A 23,661-nucleotide genomic window follows, 5' to 3' on the forward strand; every position below is an offset into this window, starting at 1 on the left:
TATACAATACCTAACCAAAATACAGATTTAAATAATATTTGCCTATTACAACAATTATAAAGCTGAAGAGTTTGTTTGTTTGAACGCGCTAATCTCAGGAACTACTGGTCCGATTTGAAAAATTATTTTGGTGTTAGATAGCCTATTTATCATCACGCTAAGACCAACAGGAGCGGAGCAATGCGGCCTGTGGGTGAAACCGCGGAGCACAACTAGTAAATAAAAAAAATAGGTTTTCATAGAGATTTAAAGATAGACACGCTAATGTAATTAATATCACACGAACTAGTAACTACATAATATAGCTATACAAATTCTGCATTCCACATTAAAGAGCAAATAATCACTTCTAATTTACAGTTCGTTTCAGAAGAGCAAAAAAGTTGAAAAACATAATGAATAAACGTTATAAGCAGTTGTTCCGCAAGTTTTGTTTAGATACTAATTTTTTAGGTCTTAAATATTTATATTTATATAGAGATCCTCTAAGCAGGTTAGATATATGTAGTTACTTAATTTTATGTACCTAACTCATAAATATAAATTATGTTAATACCCAGATCAATCTAACTATTACTTATATAAAATGTTCCGTAATTTTCACTGAAACTTGAAATGGTTGCAAGTGGATTTCCCGTATTTTCTTAAAGTCTTTCGTTCGTAGGTACATTCTTATTGTCTAATGAGCTGTTATTAATTCTTTTACAACCTATATCATGGCATTATTTTCAACAGATGTTTCTGGTTCGTATCACTGATTTCCGTGCTATGGTTTGCATTCTTTCTAACGTATCTCTTGTATATGCGCTTTATGGAAACTCCCACACGCATTTCTGTGGAAAACCAATATGCATCGGCGATAAATATTTCCTATCCGTCGATCGTACTTTGTTCTCCTAATCAAGTTACAATCCGGGCGATGGAAGAATTAAACAGGACATTCGTGTAAGTTTGCATATACCTATCTATGTAGAGTGCACTTATTCTTATTTACTGGTAGATAGTTACTCAACTTGCAGTAAGACCTTGCCTTATGACAAAATCATATGGCTCACCACTATTTAATGTATGTAATGAGTATTAAAACCCGTGATAGCAGATTTGAGATATCTACTCTCGAAACTGCCTCGCTAGTCTTTCCAGTTTGAACTCTCAAATGTCTTTGAGGATAGGTAGTGGGACTATCCCAAATTGAGACCTATGGCCAAATTACCACTCTTTCCATAAATACATACCGTAACTTACATTTTTTTTTGTTGGCTTTATCTGATCGAGAGGACCTCATACATTTTTATTTATTTGGTTAGAAATTTTTCCCACTTTACAGGACTGGTCGTTCATCAATTGATTTGAAAAAAGTACTTCCACGTTTATTGGGTTATTACAGAGGAAAGATCGATCTATATGACAACTCTGACTTTATCGAATTATCAAAGTTAATTGAATCAAATCGATATCATGTAAGTATCATGATATTAATTAGAATCAACAAAATGTTTAATAATATTATAATGGTTTTTCAGATCACACAAGTCATGGCTTTGTTGCCGCAACGTTGCGAAGAGTTTCTGAAAGTTTGCGTATTTGAAAACGTTATTTATCCAAAATGTGAACGGTTATTTTACCCCATTCTGACAAACTTGGGACTGTGTTGCGCATTCAATAATAATTACGAATTTAAGGGAAATAAAAGGTCGCTAGTAAATAATAATAATTAAATGAAGATTTTGAGACTTTTCCTCTTTTATTTATTTGTTTTAATACAGGAACGAGAGAAAAACAACGTTTCATATGCGAAATTTAGACAATATTGGATTGTCAGGTTCGCTTATAGTTACCACTGATTATGATCCTGATAGCGCTATAGACGGCAGTATTGTAGACAGTGGTGCTTCAAGGGTAAGAAACCAAAATAACTCTACAACTGAAAAAAGCCTTATCATTAATCTTTTGAAAGCTTTTCAACTTTTTTTATTGTACTTTTAATATCATAATACCCATTCATAATCATTATAAATATGTAATGGTACATAAAATTGTTAAATAAATAAATATGTAATCAAATAGGGTTTGTAGGAACCGATAACGATCGTTTTTTGCTTATTTTTTATATTTTTTGTACCTAGGTAAGTGTAATACAGCCGTCCGATTTCCCAGATGTAGAAAATGCAAAGCTAGTGCCGTCAAACCTGGAATCTTTTAATTTCATCCATCCCACGTACACTTATCTCTCTGATGATGTCGCAGCTTTACCATTATCCAGGTAATAAGAACTAATTTATATTTTTACATGATTTTCCGACTTTTGTAACACCCAATACGATAAATTAAATTGTAGATAATTTTTATTAATAAATTTACATAGTTATAAATAATCTTCGCGTTTAATGTTTTTTTTTATGTTTTCATTAACTCACAAATTATATGACACCAACAGCCGGAATTGTTACTCCCGTGACGAAATAACTGTTCGCTTTTTCCATGAATACTCCAAATCTGACTGCGACTTGCTTTGCGAAGTTGAAGAGATAGAACGCAGATGCCATTGTCTTATGATTTACGTCCCTCATGTTAAAACTAAACTGGCCTGCAACACGACTGATATCAACTGTATTATATCAGTCAAAAGTAAGTTTTCCTATGTGTATATACTTAGTTACAGAAATGTTCATCAAATATCAACATATTGCTTTCACAGCAAAATATAGCGAATGGTTCAATGAGGAAAAATGTCATTGTCCCCGGGATTGCTCGTCTTTTGAATATCGTATAGAAGCAACACTTGGAAACCTATTATCAGTGAGGCAGATTGCTCACAACATGTAGTAAGTACCTGTAACATAACAATAGGTAGGTACCTAATTTTTTTATTTAGATATTCACTGCATCAGCTCATACCTAGTTGTTGAAAAAGATTGCCAGAACGATCAATCTTCTTCTTCTTTTTTATAATTGATTAGCGCCACACATAATAGTAGGTACCTACTTACTTATACTGTGGGTCAGTAGCTGGCCCATGAAATAAATTATTTTCGTTAATAATTTGTATTTTTGATAGATTAGGAAACTAAATATTTACTGTTTACAGCGGCTATTTAAATTTGAATAAAAGCTCGACAATTTTACATTTTAACATCCCAAGAACAGTTTATGTGAGACAAAGACAGGAGACAGTCATGTCTTTGATAACCTTATGTTGTGAGTACATAGAATATTAGAATTATTAATGAAATAAAATTACAGTCTGTTGTGGGTTAAATGACCAATATATTTCAGCGAATCTTGGAGGCGTTTTCGGTCTATGCATGGGATGCAGTGCCGTTAGTTTGTTTGAGATATTATATTATTTGTACATTGCTATAAAAATGAGGATGGAAAATAAAAGGACTCGTAGGATGCGTAAAGGTGCAGTCCATCCTTATTTCTCTTAACGTGCAAACAGCATGTAGATAGTGTTTACGACCTACCGTCACTTTATTTTATATTTTTGTTCACGCGAATTGTAAAATGCATTGTCATTCGTGTCATCTTAGCGTCTGAGTATTGAACACATCTAATATTAAAATTTGTGTTGTAATTAATATAAACCTGTGCTAAAGAAAGTAATGTGTTACTTAAATTATTGCTCATTGTGTATTGTGTCATCTTAACGTTTGTTTGAAGGAATTAAACTCAAAGCGATACATAAAAGGGAGTTTTTATCATGGTCCTTACGATTGCCGGATATAAGATATAAGATATAATATATATAACGATACTGGAGAATACTGGAGAATACTGGCTTTGGAGTTACGACAATATCGAAGTAATAATTATTGGTGGATTACGACTAATAATACGTGACATCGAGTTGGGTGTTCTATCATCGTGTTTCGTGTCTTCACATCTGCACCTGGAGGTTATTTTGTGTATAAGTGCTGTGAGTGAGTAGGTAAATAAGTGGACAAACCGTGAGTACATTCGCAATATCGTAATAATTGGACTTTAATATTGTAGTGGGACTTTAAGTGTAAATCGTATATAAAACTTGCTAATTGCTATTACAAAATAATTGATTTGTACTTTAAAGATTGATGTAATGTGAACTTGTTATATATAGTTCAAGGTTACGTGTTTAGCTGAATCTTAAAACAATTATCTAAGTATAGTTAAATAACTATAAGTAAGTACTTACATAAGTATTATAATCTGTGAATAAGTAATTGTCACTTTATGAACATTGAATTTATAAATTTATTTCGGATTTTCTATAGTAAATATATTTGATTTATTAGATTACATAGGTATTTCAAATAGGTATTTCACGTTGAGATTTTTATAAAGTTTTTATATATTAATTTTGTTTATTGTAAAAGATGGAATCTTATATTAAAGTGCAAAACAATATATATGATCGAATTACAAAAGCTAGATCTAATTTTAAGAAATCGCCTAAAGAACGTTTAGCGAATGATGCGTATTTAGCGACAAGATTGGATGCGCTTGAGGAACTTTGGTCTCAGTTTTTGCAAACTCACACGCAAATTATTCAAGTTTCGGAAAGTGATAAATTGAACGCTACTACTTATGTCAAAGCTGATACATATGGCAATTGTGAAGAACAATATATCGATTATAAGTATGAGTTGCGGGAAGCTCGAGCTAATTTAACAGTTAAATCATCCACTGTACATCATGCGCTAGATGGCAGTACCACAGCTACAGATTCGAATCAACAAGGTTTTAAATTACCAAAGATTGCTATCCCACATTTCTCCGGGAAATATGCAGAATGGACGAGCTTTCGAGACCTGTTTTTGTCATTGGTACACAGTAACCCTACATTGGATGACGTTCAACGCTTACATTATTTAAAATGTCAACTCACTGGAGAAGCGGAACAGTTCTTGCGACACATACCAATAACTGCAGAAAATTATAAGTTATGTTGGAAACAGCTTGAAGATCGGTACAGCAACAAAAAGTATCTTGCTTTAGTGTAGCTGTGTGTAGGGAGATGAAATTAAAGATAGCTGCCAATTAAATGTTATATTTCTTCTAAATTACACAAAAATATACTATTTATATTCACTAACTACAAAACGTGGGTCGGTGGCGCGAGCTATGGGACAACTGAGGGGCGACGCTATGTGACTGTGCGACGCGGCCGAAAATCCTGCGTCAGCACAGCACCTACAATATTCCCCCCTTTTCAAAAAAAAAAAAAAATGTGGAACATTTTTAAACAAAATCAAATTAAATTATCTTTATTTAGATTACTAACTCGCACAACGAACCCTAACAATTCTGCTGACAGACAAAAAATAACAATGTGAAACTTAATACAAGATTAGTTCAGGAGTCGGTGAAACATTTTTATAAACACACGAACATTTATTTTTTAAAAAAAATACTTAACATATAAAAATTACTAGTCTGCAGCCATGGTGTTTGATATAACGTTATGATGTCCTCTCTTGGCATCATTGCGGCCATTTGCCAACAATACAATCTAATAAAGTCCTACGATCGAACAACATAACATTACATACACACAAACATTATAATGTAAAGTAACATTATTAATAAAAAAATACGCAATGTATAATATTAAGGTATCATGTACCTAGTACATTAACATGCAAATAAGTAAAATCATTCACAATTAATACGAAAATATAATTAAAATTGTTCCCGTCTCTTACACTATGACGATAGATACAATAACAATGCAATATATGAAACGTCATGACATTAAAATTTTAATAACACACAAAGAAATATAACTTACACGTTTGTTAATACACAACTTTATTTAATTCTCGTGTTCTTTCCACCTTGATTTCAGGAACAGATAAGCTAGTAGTACTCATAACTTCTTTTTAAACCAATTACTAGCAACTTAAATACACTGTTGTTTCAAAACACAACAAACAAAAATAGTTAATATAACTGCAATGAAAATTATTATGATTCCAAATATAATTATTAATTTTATTTTCCAGTTTTGAAACATTGGAAATACTTTCGTTAATGACAACACTTTCCTTGGTTTGATTTAATCCCATAGTAAAATTGTAAAATATTGTATATATAGAAAAATAATTGTATAAAATGTATATATTTAGTTGTATATAGTTTGAAAATAAAAATGTTGAATAAAATATTTAAATATAACCATTCTTTAAATTCAAAGAATTACGTGACCTAAAACAACAACATACAATTTGCAACTTTGCATGGTTGCAATAACAATGGCTATGTACATGATTAAAACATAAATTTACTTGGCGTTTTTCGTATTCGCCCTGATCGTGTAACATAATTTTTACAGCTGGATTTGTCTGTCTCAAACGTTACCTTTTTAATTACCTTTTTTGTATGTAGCGAATCATTAATTTTACTATCACTCATACTAACAGACTTACCTGTGAACTTAGTCACAATATTATTATCATCAGGTAAAACGTATGCAGGTTTTAACCTATCTACGGAAACGTTAAGTTGTCTGTCCATTAATTGAATTTTAAAAGTTTTATCCTTTCTACTAATGACACGATATGGCCCATCATACGGCGGTTGTAATGGTTTCCGTACGGTGTCATTTCTTAAAAATACATATTCGCAATCAATTAAATCATTATGAATGAACATTTTACACGGTAATTTATTAATTCTAGGTACCGGTTTCATACTGTGTATAATCGACCTCAATTTATCAACATAACTATGTTCGTCACACGGTTTTATATTACTTGTGTCATAAAAATCACCAGGCAGCCTTATATTACTGCCATAAATCATTTGAGCTGCAGTTACGCCTGTGTCTAATTTAACAGTTGTGCGTAACCCTAACAATACTGTTGCTAGTTCATCAACCCATGAATTACAATTTAAACGAGCCATAAGCGCTGCTTTTAAAGATCTATGCCAACGCTCTACTGCACCGTTGCTCTGTGGATGATATGGGGTGGTCCGCAACTTTTGTATTCCCATTAATAACATAAGCTGCTTAAATAAATTACTTTCGAATTGTCGACCTTGGTCACTTGTAAGCCTAAGGGGACAACCGAACCTACAAATCCAACCCTCATACAACACCTTTGCCACAGTCTCCGCAGTAATTTCTTTTAAAGGAAAAGCCTCGGGCCACTTGGTGTACCTATCTATGATTGTTAGACAATATCTAAACCCTTCTGATGAAATTGGCAATGGCCCTACAAGATCAATATGTATATGCTCAAAACGGCTCGAGCCTTGAAAACTTCCTAAATCGGATACAGTATGTTTTGAGACTTTAGCTCTTTGGCACTTAATACATGTTTTAGACCAAATTCCTATATCCTTATTCATTTCTGGCCAAAAATATCTATCTGTTACTAATTTTTTTGTGGCTCTAATACCCGGGTGACTTAAATTATGCACAGCATCAAAAGCTAAACGTCGAAATTGTTTAGGTAAATATGGTCGAATTCTATCTGTGGATGTTTCACAATAAATTTGTTTATTACAATCGAACATTGCAACACGCTTAAGTGTAAATTGACTGTTTACGTTTGACCGGTGTCGCATTTCTGCAAGTTGTTCATCCGTTTCCTGCGCTCGGGCGAGTTCTGCGAAATCTAACACGGTGGGACATGTTATTGTTTCAATTCTCGATAACGTGTCAGCGACTATATTTTCCCTACCTGTTACATGACGAATATCTGTACAAAACTCACTAATAAACATAATTTGCCTAGTTCTTCGAGCAGTTTCCCTATTTGTACCTATTTTACTGAATGCAAAACAAAGTGGTTTATGATCTGTATAAACTATTAATTCGCGCCCTTCAACCATGTTGCGAAAATGAATAATTGATAAATATATCGCTAACAATTCTCTATCATAGGTACTATATTTACGCTGAGCTTCCGTAAGTTTACGTGAAAAATATCCTAAAGGTTGCCAAATATTGTTAATTTTTTGTTGTAAAACTGCACCTATACACGTATCTGAAGCGTCAGTCATAAGAGACAATGGAGAATCTAAGGAAGGATATGTCAACAAAACTGCATTTTTCAAATCGATCTTACATTGTTCAAAATTTTGCTCTGCTAATTTATTCCAATTAATTTTACTTTTGTCTTTCCGTTTCGCACTACCAAGATATTTATTTAACTCTGACTGATGTTCAGCCGAGTGAGGAATATGAGATCTATAAAAATTTAACATGCCTAAAAATCTTCTAAGTTCTTCTATAGTACTAGGCTTAGGAAAATCTAAAATTGCTTTAACCTTGTCTTCGAGCGGCTTAATGCCCTCGGTAGGAACTTCATAACCTAAAAACTCTAATTTTTGCTGACCAAAACTACATTTTGAAAAATTGATAGTTATACCGAATTGATTAAAACGATCAAAAACTTGCTCTAAATGTTCTCTATGCTGACTTTCTGATTCTGAACTGATAATGACGTCATCGATATAAATAAATAAGAAATCTAAACCTTTTAAAACTGTTTCTTGCATGAAACGTTGGAAAGTTTGCGCAGCATTTCGCAAACCAAATGGCATACGCATAAATTCAAATAAACCAAAAGGTGTAATAACTGCTGTCTTTTTTATGTCATTTTCTGCAACAGGCACAGAATTATAGGCTCTATTAATATCTAATTTAGAGAAAATTTTCTTATTACCCAAAATATATGTAAAATCATGTAAACGTGGTACTGGATAACGATCTGGTTTCGTAATTGCATTTAAACGTCTATAATCACCGCAAGGCCTAATATTACCATCTTTTTTGGGAACTATATGTAGTGGACTTGCCCAAGGACTACTACTCGGTCTACAAATCCCTAACTCTTGCATAACAATAAATTCATTTTTAGCCTTTACGTACCTGTCAGGAGGAAGCTGCCTCGCTCTCGCATGCACCGGCGGTCCTGTCGTCTCGATATAGTGACAAACATCGTGTTTTGGCGTCTCTTTGTAAGAAATAGGTTTAGTTAAATCAGGGAATTTATTCAATAAATCGGAATATGGACATTCCATAATTGTTTTTAAAGTGGGCACAGTAGAATTTGAGATATTTCCCTTAGTACTCAAATTAGTTACTTGATCAATCAATCTACGTCCGTTTAAATCAATTAATAATTTATGATTAGCTAAGAAATCCGCACCAATAATTGGTTGCTTTACATCCGCTAATATAAAAATCCAACGGAACGGTCGTCTCAGACCCAAATCTAGAGACAAAAAATGAATACCATATGTTTTAATTTCCGTTCCATTAGCAGCAAATAATTTATATTTATTACCTTCTGCATAAACCTTACCATACACCACACTACGCGGGATGACGGACACATTTGCACCACTATCAACTAAAAAGTTTAGTCCTGAATTTCTGTCCAAAACACTGAGACGGTTATTTCTGTAGACTCGGTCGCAGGCACCCGTCGCTGGCTGCACCGATGCTAGTTTTCCGCTGGTTTCTCACGCTGACTAGGTTTCCAGTTGCACGGTTTCACACATTTCGTCGCTTTGTTTTTATATTTGTAATGGTATTTACAAAGCCAATTGGGATTATGCCTTTGATTACGTTGAAATCTACCTCTTGACCTGGATCGTGACCTCGTTCTAAAATTTGATGTATTATTTCTTGTTTCCAATCTTCTCAGTCGATTATTTAATTTTTCTATCTCACCAATCAAATTATTTTCTGGACTGTTGCCTAAACTGGACTGTTGAACTGCTGATACCGAGTTTAAGGGTGTCATGCTCTCCATAACTTTATCTGCTATTGATGCCAAAATATCTTCACTTTTACTCTCGGATACGGCTAACACAGCTCTTATTGCCGGCGGTAATAAATTTTGCCATAAAACTAGAAGTGTTTCTGTTGTTACTCGTCCACGCGCCAAATCTTGCATTTTCCTCATTAATTGTGACGGTTTTTGATCACCCAATTCCATTTCGCCAATTAATTTTTTTATTTGTCGATCTTCCGATTCTTCAAAAATTTGTAATAATCTTCTTTTTAATTTTTCATATTTTCCTGTCTCCGGCGGGCTAATTAAAATGTCCGTGACTTGCTCGATGACTTCTGGCGTTAATTTAGAAATTACTATTTGATATTTCGCCTCATCTGACATTTTCTGTGGCGATAAAACTGCTTCCGTTTGTATAAACCATATTTTCGGCGATTTCTTCCAAAAATCTGGGATGCGGGACGTAATGGAGATTGACGATAAACTTGCAAATTCTTCTTTAACCGGTTCCATGGTGATATTTAATTTTTATATGTACTTTTATGTGTTATTAAATTTTATTTAGTTATTTAAATTTTACCGCTGCCACCGCCCTGTAGTTTCTTCTTGAGTTGTCCGTATATATATATTTATATATTAATTTGAATATTTATTCTCCCTACTACACACTCACGTCGATATATCACGCCGGTCGAGATCACGTCGGGGTCACCAATTTAGTGTAGCTGTGTGTAGGGAGATGAAATTAAAGATAGCTGCCAATTAAATGTTATATTTCTTCTAAATTACACAAAAATATACTATTTATATTCACTAACTACAAAACGTGGGTCGGTGGCGCGAGCTATGGGACAACTGAGGGGCGACGCTATGTGACTGTGCGACGCGGCCGAAAATCCTGCGTCAGCACAGCACCTACATTGCCAATTGTATCTTAAAGAAATTTATGAATCAAAAAACTGTAACAACTGAATCAGCTACAGCGTTACGCGAAATTTTAGATACTACTAATGAATGTATGTTTGCACTTAAAAATTTGTCAATAGATGTAAGTACTTGGGACACTATTGTTATTTATATTGTAAGTTTAAAATTAGATTTCGAGTCCACAAGGTTTTAAATTACCAAAGATTGCTATCCCACATTTCTCCGGGAAATATGCAGAATGGACGAGCTTTCGAGACCTGTTTTTGTCATTGGTACACAGTAACCCTACATTGGATGACGTTCAACGCTTACATTATTTAAAATGTCAACTCACTGGAGAAGCGGAACAGTTCTTGCGACACATACCAATAACTGCAGAAAATTATAAGTTATGTTGGAAACAGCTTGAAGATCAATCACAGCACCTACAATATTCCCCCCTTTTCAAAAAAAAAAAAAAAATGTGGAACATTTTTAAACAAAATCAAATTAAATTATCTTTATTTAGATTACTAACTCGCACAACGAACCCTAACAATTCTGCTGACAGACAAAAAATAACAATGTGAAACTTAATACAAGATTAGTTCAGGAGTCGGTGAAACATTTTTATAAACACACGAACATTTATTTTTTAAAAAAAATACTTAACATATAAAAATTACTAGTCTGCAGCCATGGTGTTTGATATAACGTTATGATGTCCTCTCTTGGCATCATTGCGGCCATTTGCCAACAATACAATCTAATAAAGTCCTACGATCGAACAACATAACATTACATACACACAAACATTATAATGTAAAGTAACATTATTAATAAAAAAATACGCAATGTATAATATTAAGGTATCATGTACCTAGTACATTAACATGCAAATAAAATCATTCACAATTAATACGAAAATATAATTAAAATTGTTCCCGTCTCTTACACTATGACGATAGATACAATAACAATGCAATATATGAAACGTCATGACATTAAAATTTTAATAACACACAAAGAAATATAACTTACACGTTTGTTAATACACAACTTTATTTAATTCTCGTGTTCTTTCCACCTTGATTTCAGGAACAGATAAGCTAGTAGTACTCATAACTTCTTTTTAAACCAATTACTAGCAACTTAAATACACTGTTGTTTCAAAACACAACAAACAAAAATAGTTAATATAACTGCAATGAAAATTATTATGATTCCAAATATAATTATTAATTTTATTTTCCAGTTTTGAAACATTGGAAATACTTTCGTTAATGACAACACTTTCCTTGGTTTGATTTAATCCCATAGTAAAATTGTAAAATATTGTATATATAGAAAAATAATTGTATAAAATGTATATATTTAGTTGTATATAGTTTGAAAATAAAAATGTTGAATAAAATATTTAAATATAACCATTCTTTAAATTCAAAGAATTACGTGACCTAAAACAACAACATACAATTTGCAACTTTGCATGGTTGCAATAACAATGGCTATGTACATGATTAAAACATAAATTTACTTGGCGTTTTTCGTATTCGCCCTGATCGTGTAACATAATTTTTACAGCTGGATTTGTCTGTCTCAAACGTTACCTTTTTAATTACCTTTTTTGTATGTAGCGAATCATTAATTTTACTATCACTCATACTAACAGACTTACCTGTGAACTTAGTCACAATATTATTATCATCAGGTAAAACGTATGCAGGTTTTAACCTATCTACGGAAACGTTAAGTTGTCTGTCCATTAATTGAATTTTAAAAGTTTTATCCTTTCTACTAATGACACGATATGGCCCATCATACGGCGGTTGTAATGGTTTCCGTACGGTGTCATTTCTTAAAAATACATATTCGCAATCAATTAAATCATTATGAATGAACATTTTACACGGTAATTTATTAATTCTAGGTACCGGTTTCATACTGTGTATAATCGACCTCAATTTATCAACATAACTATGTTCGTCACACGGTTTTATATTACTTGTGTCATAAAAATCACCAGGCAGCCTTATATTACTGCCATAAATCATTTGAGCTGCAGTTACGCCTGTGTCTAATTTAACAGTTGTGCGTAACCCTAACAATACTGTTGCTAGTTCATCAACCCATGAATTACAATTTAAACGAGCCATAAGCGCTGCTTTTAAAGATCTATGCCAACGCTCTACTGCACCGTTGCTCTGTGGATGATATGGGGTGGTCCGCAACTTTTGTATTCCCATTAATAACATAAGCTGCTTAAATAAATTACTTTCGAATTGTCGACCTTGGTCACTTGTAAGCCTAAGGGGACAACCGAACCTACAAATCCAACCCTCATACAACACCTTTGCCACAGTCTCCGCAGTAATTTCTTTTAAAGGAAAAGCCTCGGGCCACTTGGTGTACCTATCTATGATTGTTAGACAATATCTAAACCCTTCTGATGAAATTGGCAATGGCCCTACAAGATCAATATGTATATGCTCAAAACGGCTCGAGCCTTGAAAACTTCCTAAATCGGATACAGTATGTTTTGAGACTTTAGCTCTTTGGCACTTAATACATGTTTTAGACCAAATTCCTATATCCTTATTCATTTCTGGCCAAAAATATCTATCTGTTACTAATTTTTTTGTGGCTCTAATACCCGGGTGACTTAAATTATGCACAGCATCAAAAGCTAAACGTCGAAATTGTTTAGGTAAATATGGTCGAATTCTATCTGTGGATGTTTCACAATAAATTTGTTTATTACAATCGAACATTGCAACACGCTTAAGTGTAAATTGACTGTTTACGTTTGACCGGTGTCGCATTTCTGCAAGTTGTTCATCCGTTTCCTGCGCTCGGGCGAGTTCTGCGAAATCTAACACGGTGGGACATGTTATTGTTTCAATTCTCGATAACGTGTCAGCGACTATATTTTCCCTACCTGTTACATGACGAATATCTGTACAAAACTCACTAATAAACATAATTTGCCTAGTTCTTCGAGCAGTTTCCCTATTTGTACCTATTTTACTGAATGCAAAACAAAGTGGTTTATGATCTGTATAAACTATTAATTCGCGCCCTTCAACCATGTTGCGAAAATGAATAATTGATAAATATATCGCTAACAATTCTCTATCATAGGTACTATATTTACGCTGAGCTTCCGTAAGTTTACGTGAAAAATATCCTAAAGGTTGCCAAATATTGTTAATTTTTTGTTGTAAAACTGCACCTATACACGTATCTGAAGCGTCAGTCATAAGAGACAATGGAGAATCTAAGGAAGGATATGTCAACAAAACTGCATTTTTCAAATCGATCTTACATTGTTCAAAATTTTGCTCTGCTAATTTATTCCAATTAATTTTACTTTTGTCTTTCCGTTTCGCACTACCAAGATATTTATTTAACTCTGACTGATGTTCAGCCGAGTGAGGAATATGAGATCTATAAAAATTTAACATGCCTAAAAATCTTCTAAGTTCTTCTATAGTACTAGGCTTAGGAAAATCTAAAATTGCTTTAACCTTGTCTTCGAGCGGCTTAATGCCCTCGGTAGGAACTTCATAACCTAAAAACTCTAATTTTTGCTGACCAAAACTACATTTTGAAAAATTGATAGTTATACCGAATTGATTAAAACGATCAAAAACTTGCTCTAAATGTTCTCTATGCTGACTTTCTGATTCTGAACTGATAATGACGTCATCGATATAAATAAATAAGAAATCTAAACCTTTTAAAACTGTTTCTTGCATGAAACGTTGGAAAGTTTGCGCAGCATTTCGCAAACCAAATGGCATACGCATAAATTCAAATAAACCAAAAGGTGTAATAACTGCTGTCTTTTTTATGTCATTTTCTGCAACAGGCACAGAATTATAGGCTCTATTAATATCTAATTTAGAGAAAATTTTCTTATTACCCAAAATATATGTAAAATCATGTAAACGTGGTACTGGATAACGATCTGGTTTCGTAATTGCATTTAAACGTCTATAATCACCGCAAGGCCTAATATTACCATCTTTTTTGGGAACTATATGTAGTGGACTTGCCCAAGGACTACTACTCGGTCTACAAATCCCTAACTCTTGCATAACAATAAATTCATTTTTAGCCTTTACGTACCTGTCAGGAGGAAGCTGCCTCGCTCTCGCATGCACCGGCGGTCCTGTCGTCTCGATATAGTGACAAACATCGTGTTTTGGCGTCTCTTTGTAAGAAATAGGTTTAGTTAAATCAGGGAATTTATTCAATAAATCGGAATATGGACATTCCATAATTGTTTTTAAAGTGGGCACAGTAGAATTTGAGATATTTCCCTTAGTACTCAAATTAGTTACTTGATCAATCAATCTACGTCCGTTTAAATCAATTAATAATTTATGATTAGCTAAGAAATCCGCACCAATAATTGGTTGCTTTACATCCGCTAATATAAAAATCCAACGGAACGGTCGTCTCAGACCCAAATCTAGAGACAAAAAATGAATACCATATGTTTTAATTTCCGTTCCATTAGCAGCAAATAATTTATATTTATTACCTTCTGCATAAACCTTACCATACACCACACTACGCGGGATGACGGACACATTTGCACCACTATCAACTAAAAAGTTTAGTCCTGAATTTCTGTCCAAAACACTGAGACGGTTATTTCTGTAGACTCGGTCGCAGGCACCCGTCGCTGGCTGCACCGATGCTAGTTTTCCGCTGGTTTCTCACGCTGACTAGGTTTCCAGTTGCACGGTTTCACACATTTCGTCGCTTTGTTTTTATATTTGTAATGGTATTTACAAAGCCAATTGGGATTATGCCTTTGATTACGTTGAAATCTACCTCTTGACCTGGATCGTGACCTCGTTCTAAAATTTGATGTATTATTTCTTGTTTCCAATCTTCTCAGTCGATTATTTAATTTTTCTATCTCACCAATCAAATTATTTTCTGGACTGTTGCCTAAACTGGACTGTTGAACTGCTGATACCGAGTTTAAGGGTGTCATGCTCTCCATAACTTTATCTGCTATTGATGCCAAAATATCTTCACTTTTACTCTCGGATACGGCTAACACAGCTCTTATTGCCGGCGGTAATAAATTTTGCCATAAAACTAGAAGTGTTTCTGTTGTTACTCGTCCACGCGCCAAATCTTGCATTTTCCTCATTAATTGTGACGGTTTTTGATCACCCAATTCCATTTCGCCAATTAATTTTTTTATTTGTCGATCTTCCGATTCTTCAAAAATTTGTAATAATCTTCTTTTTAATTTTTCATATTTTCCTGTCTCCGGCGGGCTAATTAAAATGTCCGTGACTTGCTCGATGACTTCTGGCGTTAATTTAGAAATTACTATTTGATATTTCGCCTCATCTGACATTTTCTGTGGCGATAAAACTGCTTCCGTTTGTATAAACCATATTTTCGGCGATTTCTTCCAAAAATCTGGGATGCGGGACGTAATGGAGATTGACGATAAACTTGCAAATTCTTCTTTAACCGGTTCCATGGTGATATTTAATTTTTATATGTACTTTTATGTGTTATTAAATTTTATTTAGTTATTTAAATTTTACCGCTGCCACCGCCCTGTAGTTTCTTCTTGAGTTGTCCGTATATATATATTTATATATTAATTTGAATATTTATTCTCCCTACTACACACTCACGTCGATATATCACGCCGGTCGAGATCACGTCGGGGTCACCAATTTAGTGTAGCTGTGTGTAGGGAGATGAAATTAAAGATAGCTGCCAATTAAATGTTATATTTCTTCTAAATTACACAAAAATATACTATTTATATTCACTAACTACAAAACGTGGGTCGGTGGCGCGAGCTATGGGACAACTGAGGGGCGACGCTATGTGACTGTGCGACGCGGCCGAAAATCCTGCGTCAGCACAGCACCTACATTGCCAATTGTATCTTAAAGAAATTTATGAATCAAAAAACTGTAACAACTGAATCAGCTACAGCGTTACGCGAAATTTTAGATACTACTAATGAATGTATGTTTGCACTTAAAAATTTGTCAATAGATGTAAGTACTTGGGACACTATTGTTATTTATATTGTAAGTTTAAAATTAGATTTCGAGTCCCGTAAGCAGTGGGAACTGCAAAGTAGTAAAAATTGTAATGTATTACCAACATATAAGGAATTTATAGAATTTTTAGAAATACGTTCACGTTCATTAGAATTTATTGATCCTAAGGTAGCTAAACAAAATAGTCAACAATATAGAAGTAATGTTACTCCGAAAGCGTTTCATATTTCAAATTTAAAATGTATTTATTGTTCTGATGATCATCATTTGCGAAATTGTAAAAGTTTTTCAAGAGAAATGACTGATACTCGACGGAATTTTGTCCAATCACAAAATCTTTGTTTTAATTGTCTTGGTGCAGGTCACAATGTGTATTCGTGTCGCCAGTCTTCCAGGTGTCGTATTTGCAAGAAGAAACATCATTCTTTACTACATCCCAAAAATGTATCGCTCCCATCGGTGCCTCAAATGAGTGAGGCAGAACCAGATGCTAAGGAAGCAACAGCATCTACATCAACACAGGTAAAAAATATTAATAATATCAGAGCCTGCTTTTCACGTTTCAGTGGACAAGTTTTACTTGCCACCGCATTAGTTAATGCTAGGTCACACACAGGCTCATTGATCACGTTAAGATGTCTCATTGATCAAGGATCACAGGCTTCATTTTTGACTGAAGCCGCTGTTCAACTTCTTGGGCTAAGAAAGATTCCACACAAAAGCTCCATTATTGGTTTGGGTAGTGACCACTCAAGTTCTGTTGCCTCTAAAGCGAGGGTAGAAATTGAGATTGAATCACGCCATTGCAACTTTAAAATTTGCGTCCAAGCTTTTGTGCTCAATAAGCTCACCTCAGTACTTCCGGAAAGGAATGCTGTTGTTAATCTTAGTCCTGAAGTCTCTAAATTAGTTTTAGCAGATCCTTTCTTTGCAACACCAAATAAAATTGACATGCTCCTTGGAGCAGATGTTTATGGTCAGATTTTGCTTGAAGGTCTGATCAAGAATTCACCCAGTGCATTAATCGCGCAAAATACACAGCTGGGGTGGATTCTATCGGGTCCAATTCAATCCAGATCGAGCTCCAGCACTATTTGGTGCAATCATATTCATCAAAATGATGAATACGAACTTATGAAGAAGTTTTGGGAGCTTGAATCGGATCAATTTGCCTCTGATAAATCACTTCTTACGGAGGAAGAAATTAAATGTGAGAATATATACTCATCAACTACTAGGAGAGATAGTTCAGGACGCTATATAGTACATTTACCATTTCGAACCGATGATCCAAATTGCAAATATGGTAATTCAAAGGCTATTGCAATAAAACAATTTAATCGGCTTGAGAATAGATTATTAAAAAATCCCAAGCTTAAGGCTGAGTATGCTGCTGTCATAGAAGAATATAAAAGGTTAGGTCACGTGGAAACTGTGCCATCACATGAAGAAGATTTGGCTGATGCTGTATACTTACCTCACCATGCAGTGATCCGAGAGGATAAGGACACTACTAAAGTCCGAGTTGTCTTCAACGCTTCATGTCCAGGAACCAATGGCATCACATTGAATGACGAACTTATGGTAGGCCCATCACTACAACCTGACTTACGTCACATTATAATGCGTTGGCGTCAATATCCAATTTGTCTTGTCGCTGACATTATAAAAATGTACAGACAGGTGAAAATATCTGAATTACATACAAATTTTCAACGTTTTGTGTGGCGTGAAGATCCAGATCAAAGATTGCAGCATCTGCGCCTCTTACGAGTTACTTTTGGTACGGCTTCAGCACCTTATCTCGCTGTGAAATCATTACAGCAAGTGGCACATGACGATGGGGTGAAGTATCCGCTGGCTGCTGAAAGGGTACTTCGTGAATTTTACATGGACGATTTTATGTCGGGTTGTTTTTCTGTGGAAGAAGGCAAGCAAATTTATAAAGAAATAACACAACTTCTACAAGGAGGTGGATTTGTCTTGCAAAAATGGAGCAGTAATAGCGAAGAAATACTTAAAGAAATTAACGAAGATGTTGAAGATCAAGCAGAAAACCTGAAACTAAAAATAGATGAAATCATGAAAATTTTAGGACTTACCTGGAACAGAAGAACCGATGAATTTGAATACGTAGTAAAACTTCCACAACTCTCTCCTCCTGTAACAAAAATAAAGGTTATTTCAGAAATTTCTCGATTATTTGATCCTGTTGGTTGGCTTGCGCCAGTAATAATTTCAGCCAAAGTTTTTATACAGAAATTATGGCTCTCAGGAATTGAGTGGGATGACGAACTTCCCCCACAATTACTGAAGGACTGGCTCAAGTATAGAAGTGAATTAGATACACTTACCAAATTTAGTATCCCACGCTGGATCAACATCAATAATGATGATAAAGTTCGCGAATTGCATGGCTTCTGCGATGCTTCAAATGTTGCATTTGCGGCAGTTGTGTACTTGCGAGTAGTTAATTCCAATGGGGAAATTAATGTTGCATTAATTGCTTCCAAAACAAAGGTAGCGCCCATTAAACAAGTTTCGATTCCGAGATTGGAGCTTTGTGGAGCTGTACTACTCACAAGACTGCTACTTGACGTGTCTCAAGCCATGGGTATGGAGAAATCTTCTATTCATGCGTGGACCGACTCACAAATTGTGCTCGCTTGGCTTCAAGGACAACCTAGTCGTTGGAAAACCTTTGTCGCCAACCGAGTGTCGGAGATTATTACTTCGTTGGAACCGCAGCAATGGCAACACGTATCTACCAAGGATAATCCTGCAGATTGTGCATCGCGTGGCAGTACGCAATGGGATGTTCAACTCTGGAAGGAAGGGCCAAAGTGGCTGCAAGAAAAGGATATAAATTTTACAAGAGGTCAAATAGAAGATACAGATCTAGAAGAAAGAAAAATAAAAATTTGTTTAATTAATACTCACAGTGATGAAGCAGATCCTGAAGAAGAAATATACTCACGCTTTTCATCTTTGAGAAGACTGCTCCGCGTTACTGCACTCTGTAAAAGACTAATTAAAAGAATGAGAAAAAAGGAAGTAGAGGATCAGAAGGATTGGATAACAAGTTTTGAAATAAGAGAAAGTTTAAAAATATGCGTTAAAAGATGTCAAGAAAAACATTTCGGTGAAGAGCTTGCAGATTTAAGAAATAAAAAAGAAATAAATAAAAAAGGTAAACTTACCTCACTCAATCCAATAGTTGACGAAGACGGTATCCTACGAGTAGGTGGCAGACTGCAGCAGGCGATCCTTAGTGATGAGAGAAAACATCCTATCATTCTTCCTCGTAAATCACAGTTTACAACTTTGATTATTGCGGATGCTCATGAGAGAACATTTCACGGTGGTCCCCAATTGATGCAAAATTATTTGCAATCAAAATACTGGATAATAGGTGCGAAGGATTTAATACGGCTGTGTGTTCGAAAATGTGTTCGTTGTGTACGATATGCCGCTCGCATAAGACACCAGTTGATGGGACAACTACCGGTTGAAAGATCTACTGCTTGTCGACCTTTCTTGAGGAGTGGAGTAGATTATGCAGGACCTATTAATATAAGAACCTCTAAAGGCAGAGGTAATCGGTCATTCAAGGGATATATTTGCTTATTCATTTGTATGGCCACACGCGCTATCCATCTCGAAGCAGTAAGTGACCTTACAGCTCAGGGATTTCTAGCAGCGTTTAAGCGTTTTATAGCACGCCGTGGTCACTGCGCTGAAGTATGGAGCGATAATGGGACAAATTTTGTGGGTGCAGCACGAGAACTCAAATCTTTATATGCTCATGAGAGGTCCAGTATAGTGAAGGAAATTGCAGATCAACTGGCTACAAATGGGACTGAATGGCATTTTATCCCTCCCCATTCCCCAAATTTCGGAGGACTATGGGAGGCAGGGGTAAAATCGACAAAACATCATTTAAGGCGCATTGTTGGGAATTCAACTTTGACATTTGAAGAAATGACAACATTACTTTGTCAAATAGAATCATGTCTGAATTCTCGGCCTATTTCTAAAATTACTGAGAACCCAGACAATCCAATCCCACTGACACCAGGGCACTTTTGGGTGGGAGAACCTCTGGTTTTACCCCCTGATGTCAATTACGAAACATCTAATATCACAAATCTCAGACGGTAGCAAATGACTCAAAAAATGACACAAGATTTTTGGCGTCGTTGGTCAAATGAATATTTGACTCAGTTTTACCATCGTTATAAATGGAATAATATTTTTCCTGAACCTATAATTGGAGATTTAGTGTTAGTAGTGGAGGATGATCTTCCACCTGGAAGATGGTTATATGGTATTATAGTTGAAAAACATCCCGGATTGGACGGAATTACGCGAGTTGTCAGTTTAAAATGTAAAAACAATGTGATTAAACGTCCAGGGGCCTTAGACAAACGTACGTAACGCCATGGAATAGAAACTGCTAACGCTAATTATTGACATAAGCTCATGACATTTTGGTAATGGTTCGATCACACTACCAACGACGCAGACGACCACGACCAAAGTTCCAATCTTGCCGAAATTTGTTCAAAATCAATATTAAAATCTCCCGTCATTCTGGTACTCAGGAATAAAAAAATTCGAGGTCAATTAATAAAAAGAAATAGGGTTTTTTGCGATTTTCGCCGAGACGGTAAGTTTATCATACAATCACCTGAACCAAAATTGTATATAATCTAATTATCTATAAAAAAGGTTAAATACATTTTTTTCTAGGAGCCACCGTTTCTATGAAAAACCTGTTTGTTTATCCATTGATCTCAATTTTTTTTTTCCAAACACCAATACGACAGGAAATTCTTAAATTTCATTTTTAATTGTGTTTTGCACAGTTTTATTTAATTGCGACTGGATGAAAATTTTGTTCGTGGTCGTCGTTGTCGTTGGTAGGGTGACCGAATCCTTATGCAAAACATCATACGCTTATGTCAATTTCTATCGAAAGCGTATTCTATTCCTTGGCGTTTTGACGTTTGGCTAAGGCCCCTGTTTCTAAATTGTGTTTTTTGCCAGTTACCAACTAATGTTAATTTTTTTTTCTGTTGTCTGTCTTAAGCCTCATACTTTGTTCTTTATACAAACTAATACGAATATTAGTAATTTCTTACTAGTTATGTAAGTATGTGGTAATATTTTATTTTGTATTTTTGGTTTTGATGTTAAACTCGCTAAGATGTTCGTTATTATTTACGTTTTGTACGGTTAGTTGTATTAAGGATTAAGGAAAATTGTGAAAATTTGTCCTTGGTGGGCTGTATGTTTACGACCTACCGTCACTTTATTTTATATTTTTGTTCACGCGAATTGTAAAATGCATTGTCATTCGTGTCATCTTAGCGTCTGAGTATTGAACACATCTAATATTAAAATTTGTGTTGTAATTAATATAAACCTGTGCTAAAGAAAGTAATGTGTACTTAAATTATTGCTCATTGTGTATTGTGTCATCTTAACGTTTGTCGAAGGAATTAAACTCAAAGCGATACATAAAAGGGAGTTTTTATCAGATAGAGATAGAAAGTAAAAGTTAAATTAGTACGTAAATATTCTATTTAATGTCTAACTATATAAATATAATATTTATTAATATTGGTTATGTTAATGACGTTATGTTTACAGAAAGAAACACGTGGATAACTTATTTGCAAGCACTGATTGATGCACACGCTTATATTTATTAAAATAAATAAATAAAAATAAATTAATAATGAAAACAGTTCGACCAACAACTCAATCGTTTGATATACCTTGTAGCAAAGACTACGACTATGTACATTGTAATTTTAGCTTTTTGTCTGGCAATAAAGTTTTTTAATGTTTTAAATGTGTTTTATTTATACTCAACGTCATATTATCATTTACCTTTTCAAAAACAAAAACCCATTGAATTGTCCATTTAAGTTTAGTGGTGACCATCTAATGGGTAGGTGCTGTATGTAATTAAATAAAATAAAAGGATCTCAAATTCCTTCTTCTTCTTCTTCTCTTAAATAATGGCTTCACCCAATAAAAAGGGACTTCGCCAATGTCCAGTGTATATGGGAGAGACAGGACTCAAATTTCAGTCAGTTAGACTTATACGGCTGTGACATTTAACATTTGGAACTGAGTGGGAAAATGCAGAAATTTTGATCAACTTGGAGCGGCTAGAACAAACACATAAGACAATACAGGTTCTATTATATTACAAACTACAGGATACACTAATATGATTTATAAATATAATAAGGGGTTAATACTTTAGTTTATTATAGGAAATAAATTTAGATAGTATTTCAACAAATTTGGAAGGCACTAAGGACAACAGACATTTAAAATTTGTGGGACGAGGGATTTCAGGAGGGAGGACATCCAGTAATGAAGAACGGAGCTTGGTACATTCAAAGAACAGGTGGTCAGTAGTACCTTCATCTAATCCACACTCACAAATAGAATGGTCACGTACTCTGATTTTCGCCAGATGGACAGGAGTACACGCATGGCCGAAGCGCAGCCGACAGATAGTGGATGTTACTGGTTTGTCGAATTTGCGAAAGCGGAAAAACCACGGTTTGTGTGGAATAGTAGGCTGAATGTCCCAATAAAATTTACCTTTCGTGCGGCTGGACTCTTGCCAAAGATTCAACCACTTCCTATCTAGACGTGATTTTGATAGTGGGACAAGGTCTTGACTGTAATTACTAAAGTGAGTATTGCAACCCACTTGCGTAGCAGACTTAGCCAAAGAGTCAGCCATCTCGTTACCCCCTATACCAATATGACCTGGTATGTAAGTTATTTGAACGTGGAGACCCTTATTGAGGCAATTTAAAAGAACCACACGTATTCTTAAGATCAAGGGGTGACATGATCTGGATCGAAAGGGATTAGATAGGAGAGCCTGGAGGCAGCTTAACACGTTAGCTGCGAAACAGGGCTTGAAACACCCTGTC

The 23,661-nt window shown here is 34.7% G+C and overlaps 5 protein-coding genes across 5 annotated transcripts; 3 read left to right on the forward strand and 2 right to left on the reverse strand.

Moving 5' to 3' along the window:
* The first annotated feature begins 1,642 nt into the window (after positions 1-1,642).
* Positions 1,643-22,543, forward strand: LOC123699857 (sodium channel protein Nach-like). The gene is made up of 9 exons (XM_045646899.1): positions 1,643-1,693; positions 1,767-1,899; positions 2,127-2,263; positions 2,438-2,628; positions 2,699-2,825; positions 3,089-3,198; positions 3,277-3,449; positions 22,237-22,264; positions 22,349-22,543. The coding sequence occupies exons 2-7, from the start codon at positions 1,792-1,794 to the stop codon at positions 3,429-3,431; spliced, it is 828 nt and encodes a 275-aa protein (XP_045502855.1). The 5' UTR covers positions 1,643-1,693; positions 1,767-1,791; the 3' UTR covers positions 3,432-3,449; positions 22,237-22,264; positions 22,349-22,543.
* LOC123699909 lies at positions 4,356-4,982 on the forward strand. The gene has a single exon (XM_045646957.1). It carries the CDS (start codon positions 4,356-4,358, stop codon positions 4,980-4,982), a length of 627 nt encoding a protein of 208 aa, XP_045502913.1.
* Positions 8,299-10,373, reverse strand: LOC123699858. Its single transcript, XM_045646900.1, has 2 exons — positions 9,297-10,373; positions 8,299-8,945 (listed from the first exon to the last, which is right to left on the reverse strand). Exon 1 carries the CDS (start codon positions 10,242-10,244, stop codon positions 9,438-9,440), a length of 807 nt encoding a protein of 268 aa, XP_045502856.1. The 5' UTR covers positions 10,245-10,373; the 3' UTR covers positions 8,299-8,945; positions 9,297-9,437.
* On the reverse strand, positions 14,207-16,281 carry LOC123699859. Its single transcript, XM_045646901.1, has 2 exons — positions 15,205-16,281; positions 14,207-14,853 (listed from the first exon to the last, which is right to left on the reverse strand). The coding sequence occupies exon 1, from the start codon at positions 16,150-16,152 to the stop codon at positions 15,346-15,348; it is 807 nt and encodes a 268-aa protein (XP_045502857.1). The 5' UTR covers positions 16,153-16,281; the 3' UTR covers positions 14,207-14,853; positions 15,205-15,345.
* On the forward strand, positions 17,162-20,854 carry LOC123699910. Its single transcript, XM_045646958.1, has one exon. The coding sequence runs from the start codon at positions 17,162-17,164 to the stop codon at positions 20,852-20,854; it is 3,693 nt and encodes a 1,230-aa protein (XP_045502914.1).
* Positions 22,544-23,661: the final 1,118 nt, after the last annotated feature.

This window comes from Colias croceus, chromosome 18, assembly GCF_905220415.1.
Source record: "Colias croceus chromosome 18, ilColCroc2.1".
Taxonomy (NCBI): Eukaryota; Metazoa; Arthropoda; class Insecta; order Lepidoptera; family Pieridae; genus Colias; species Colias croceus.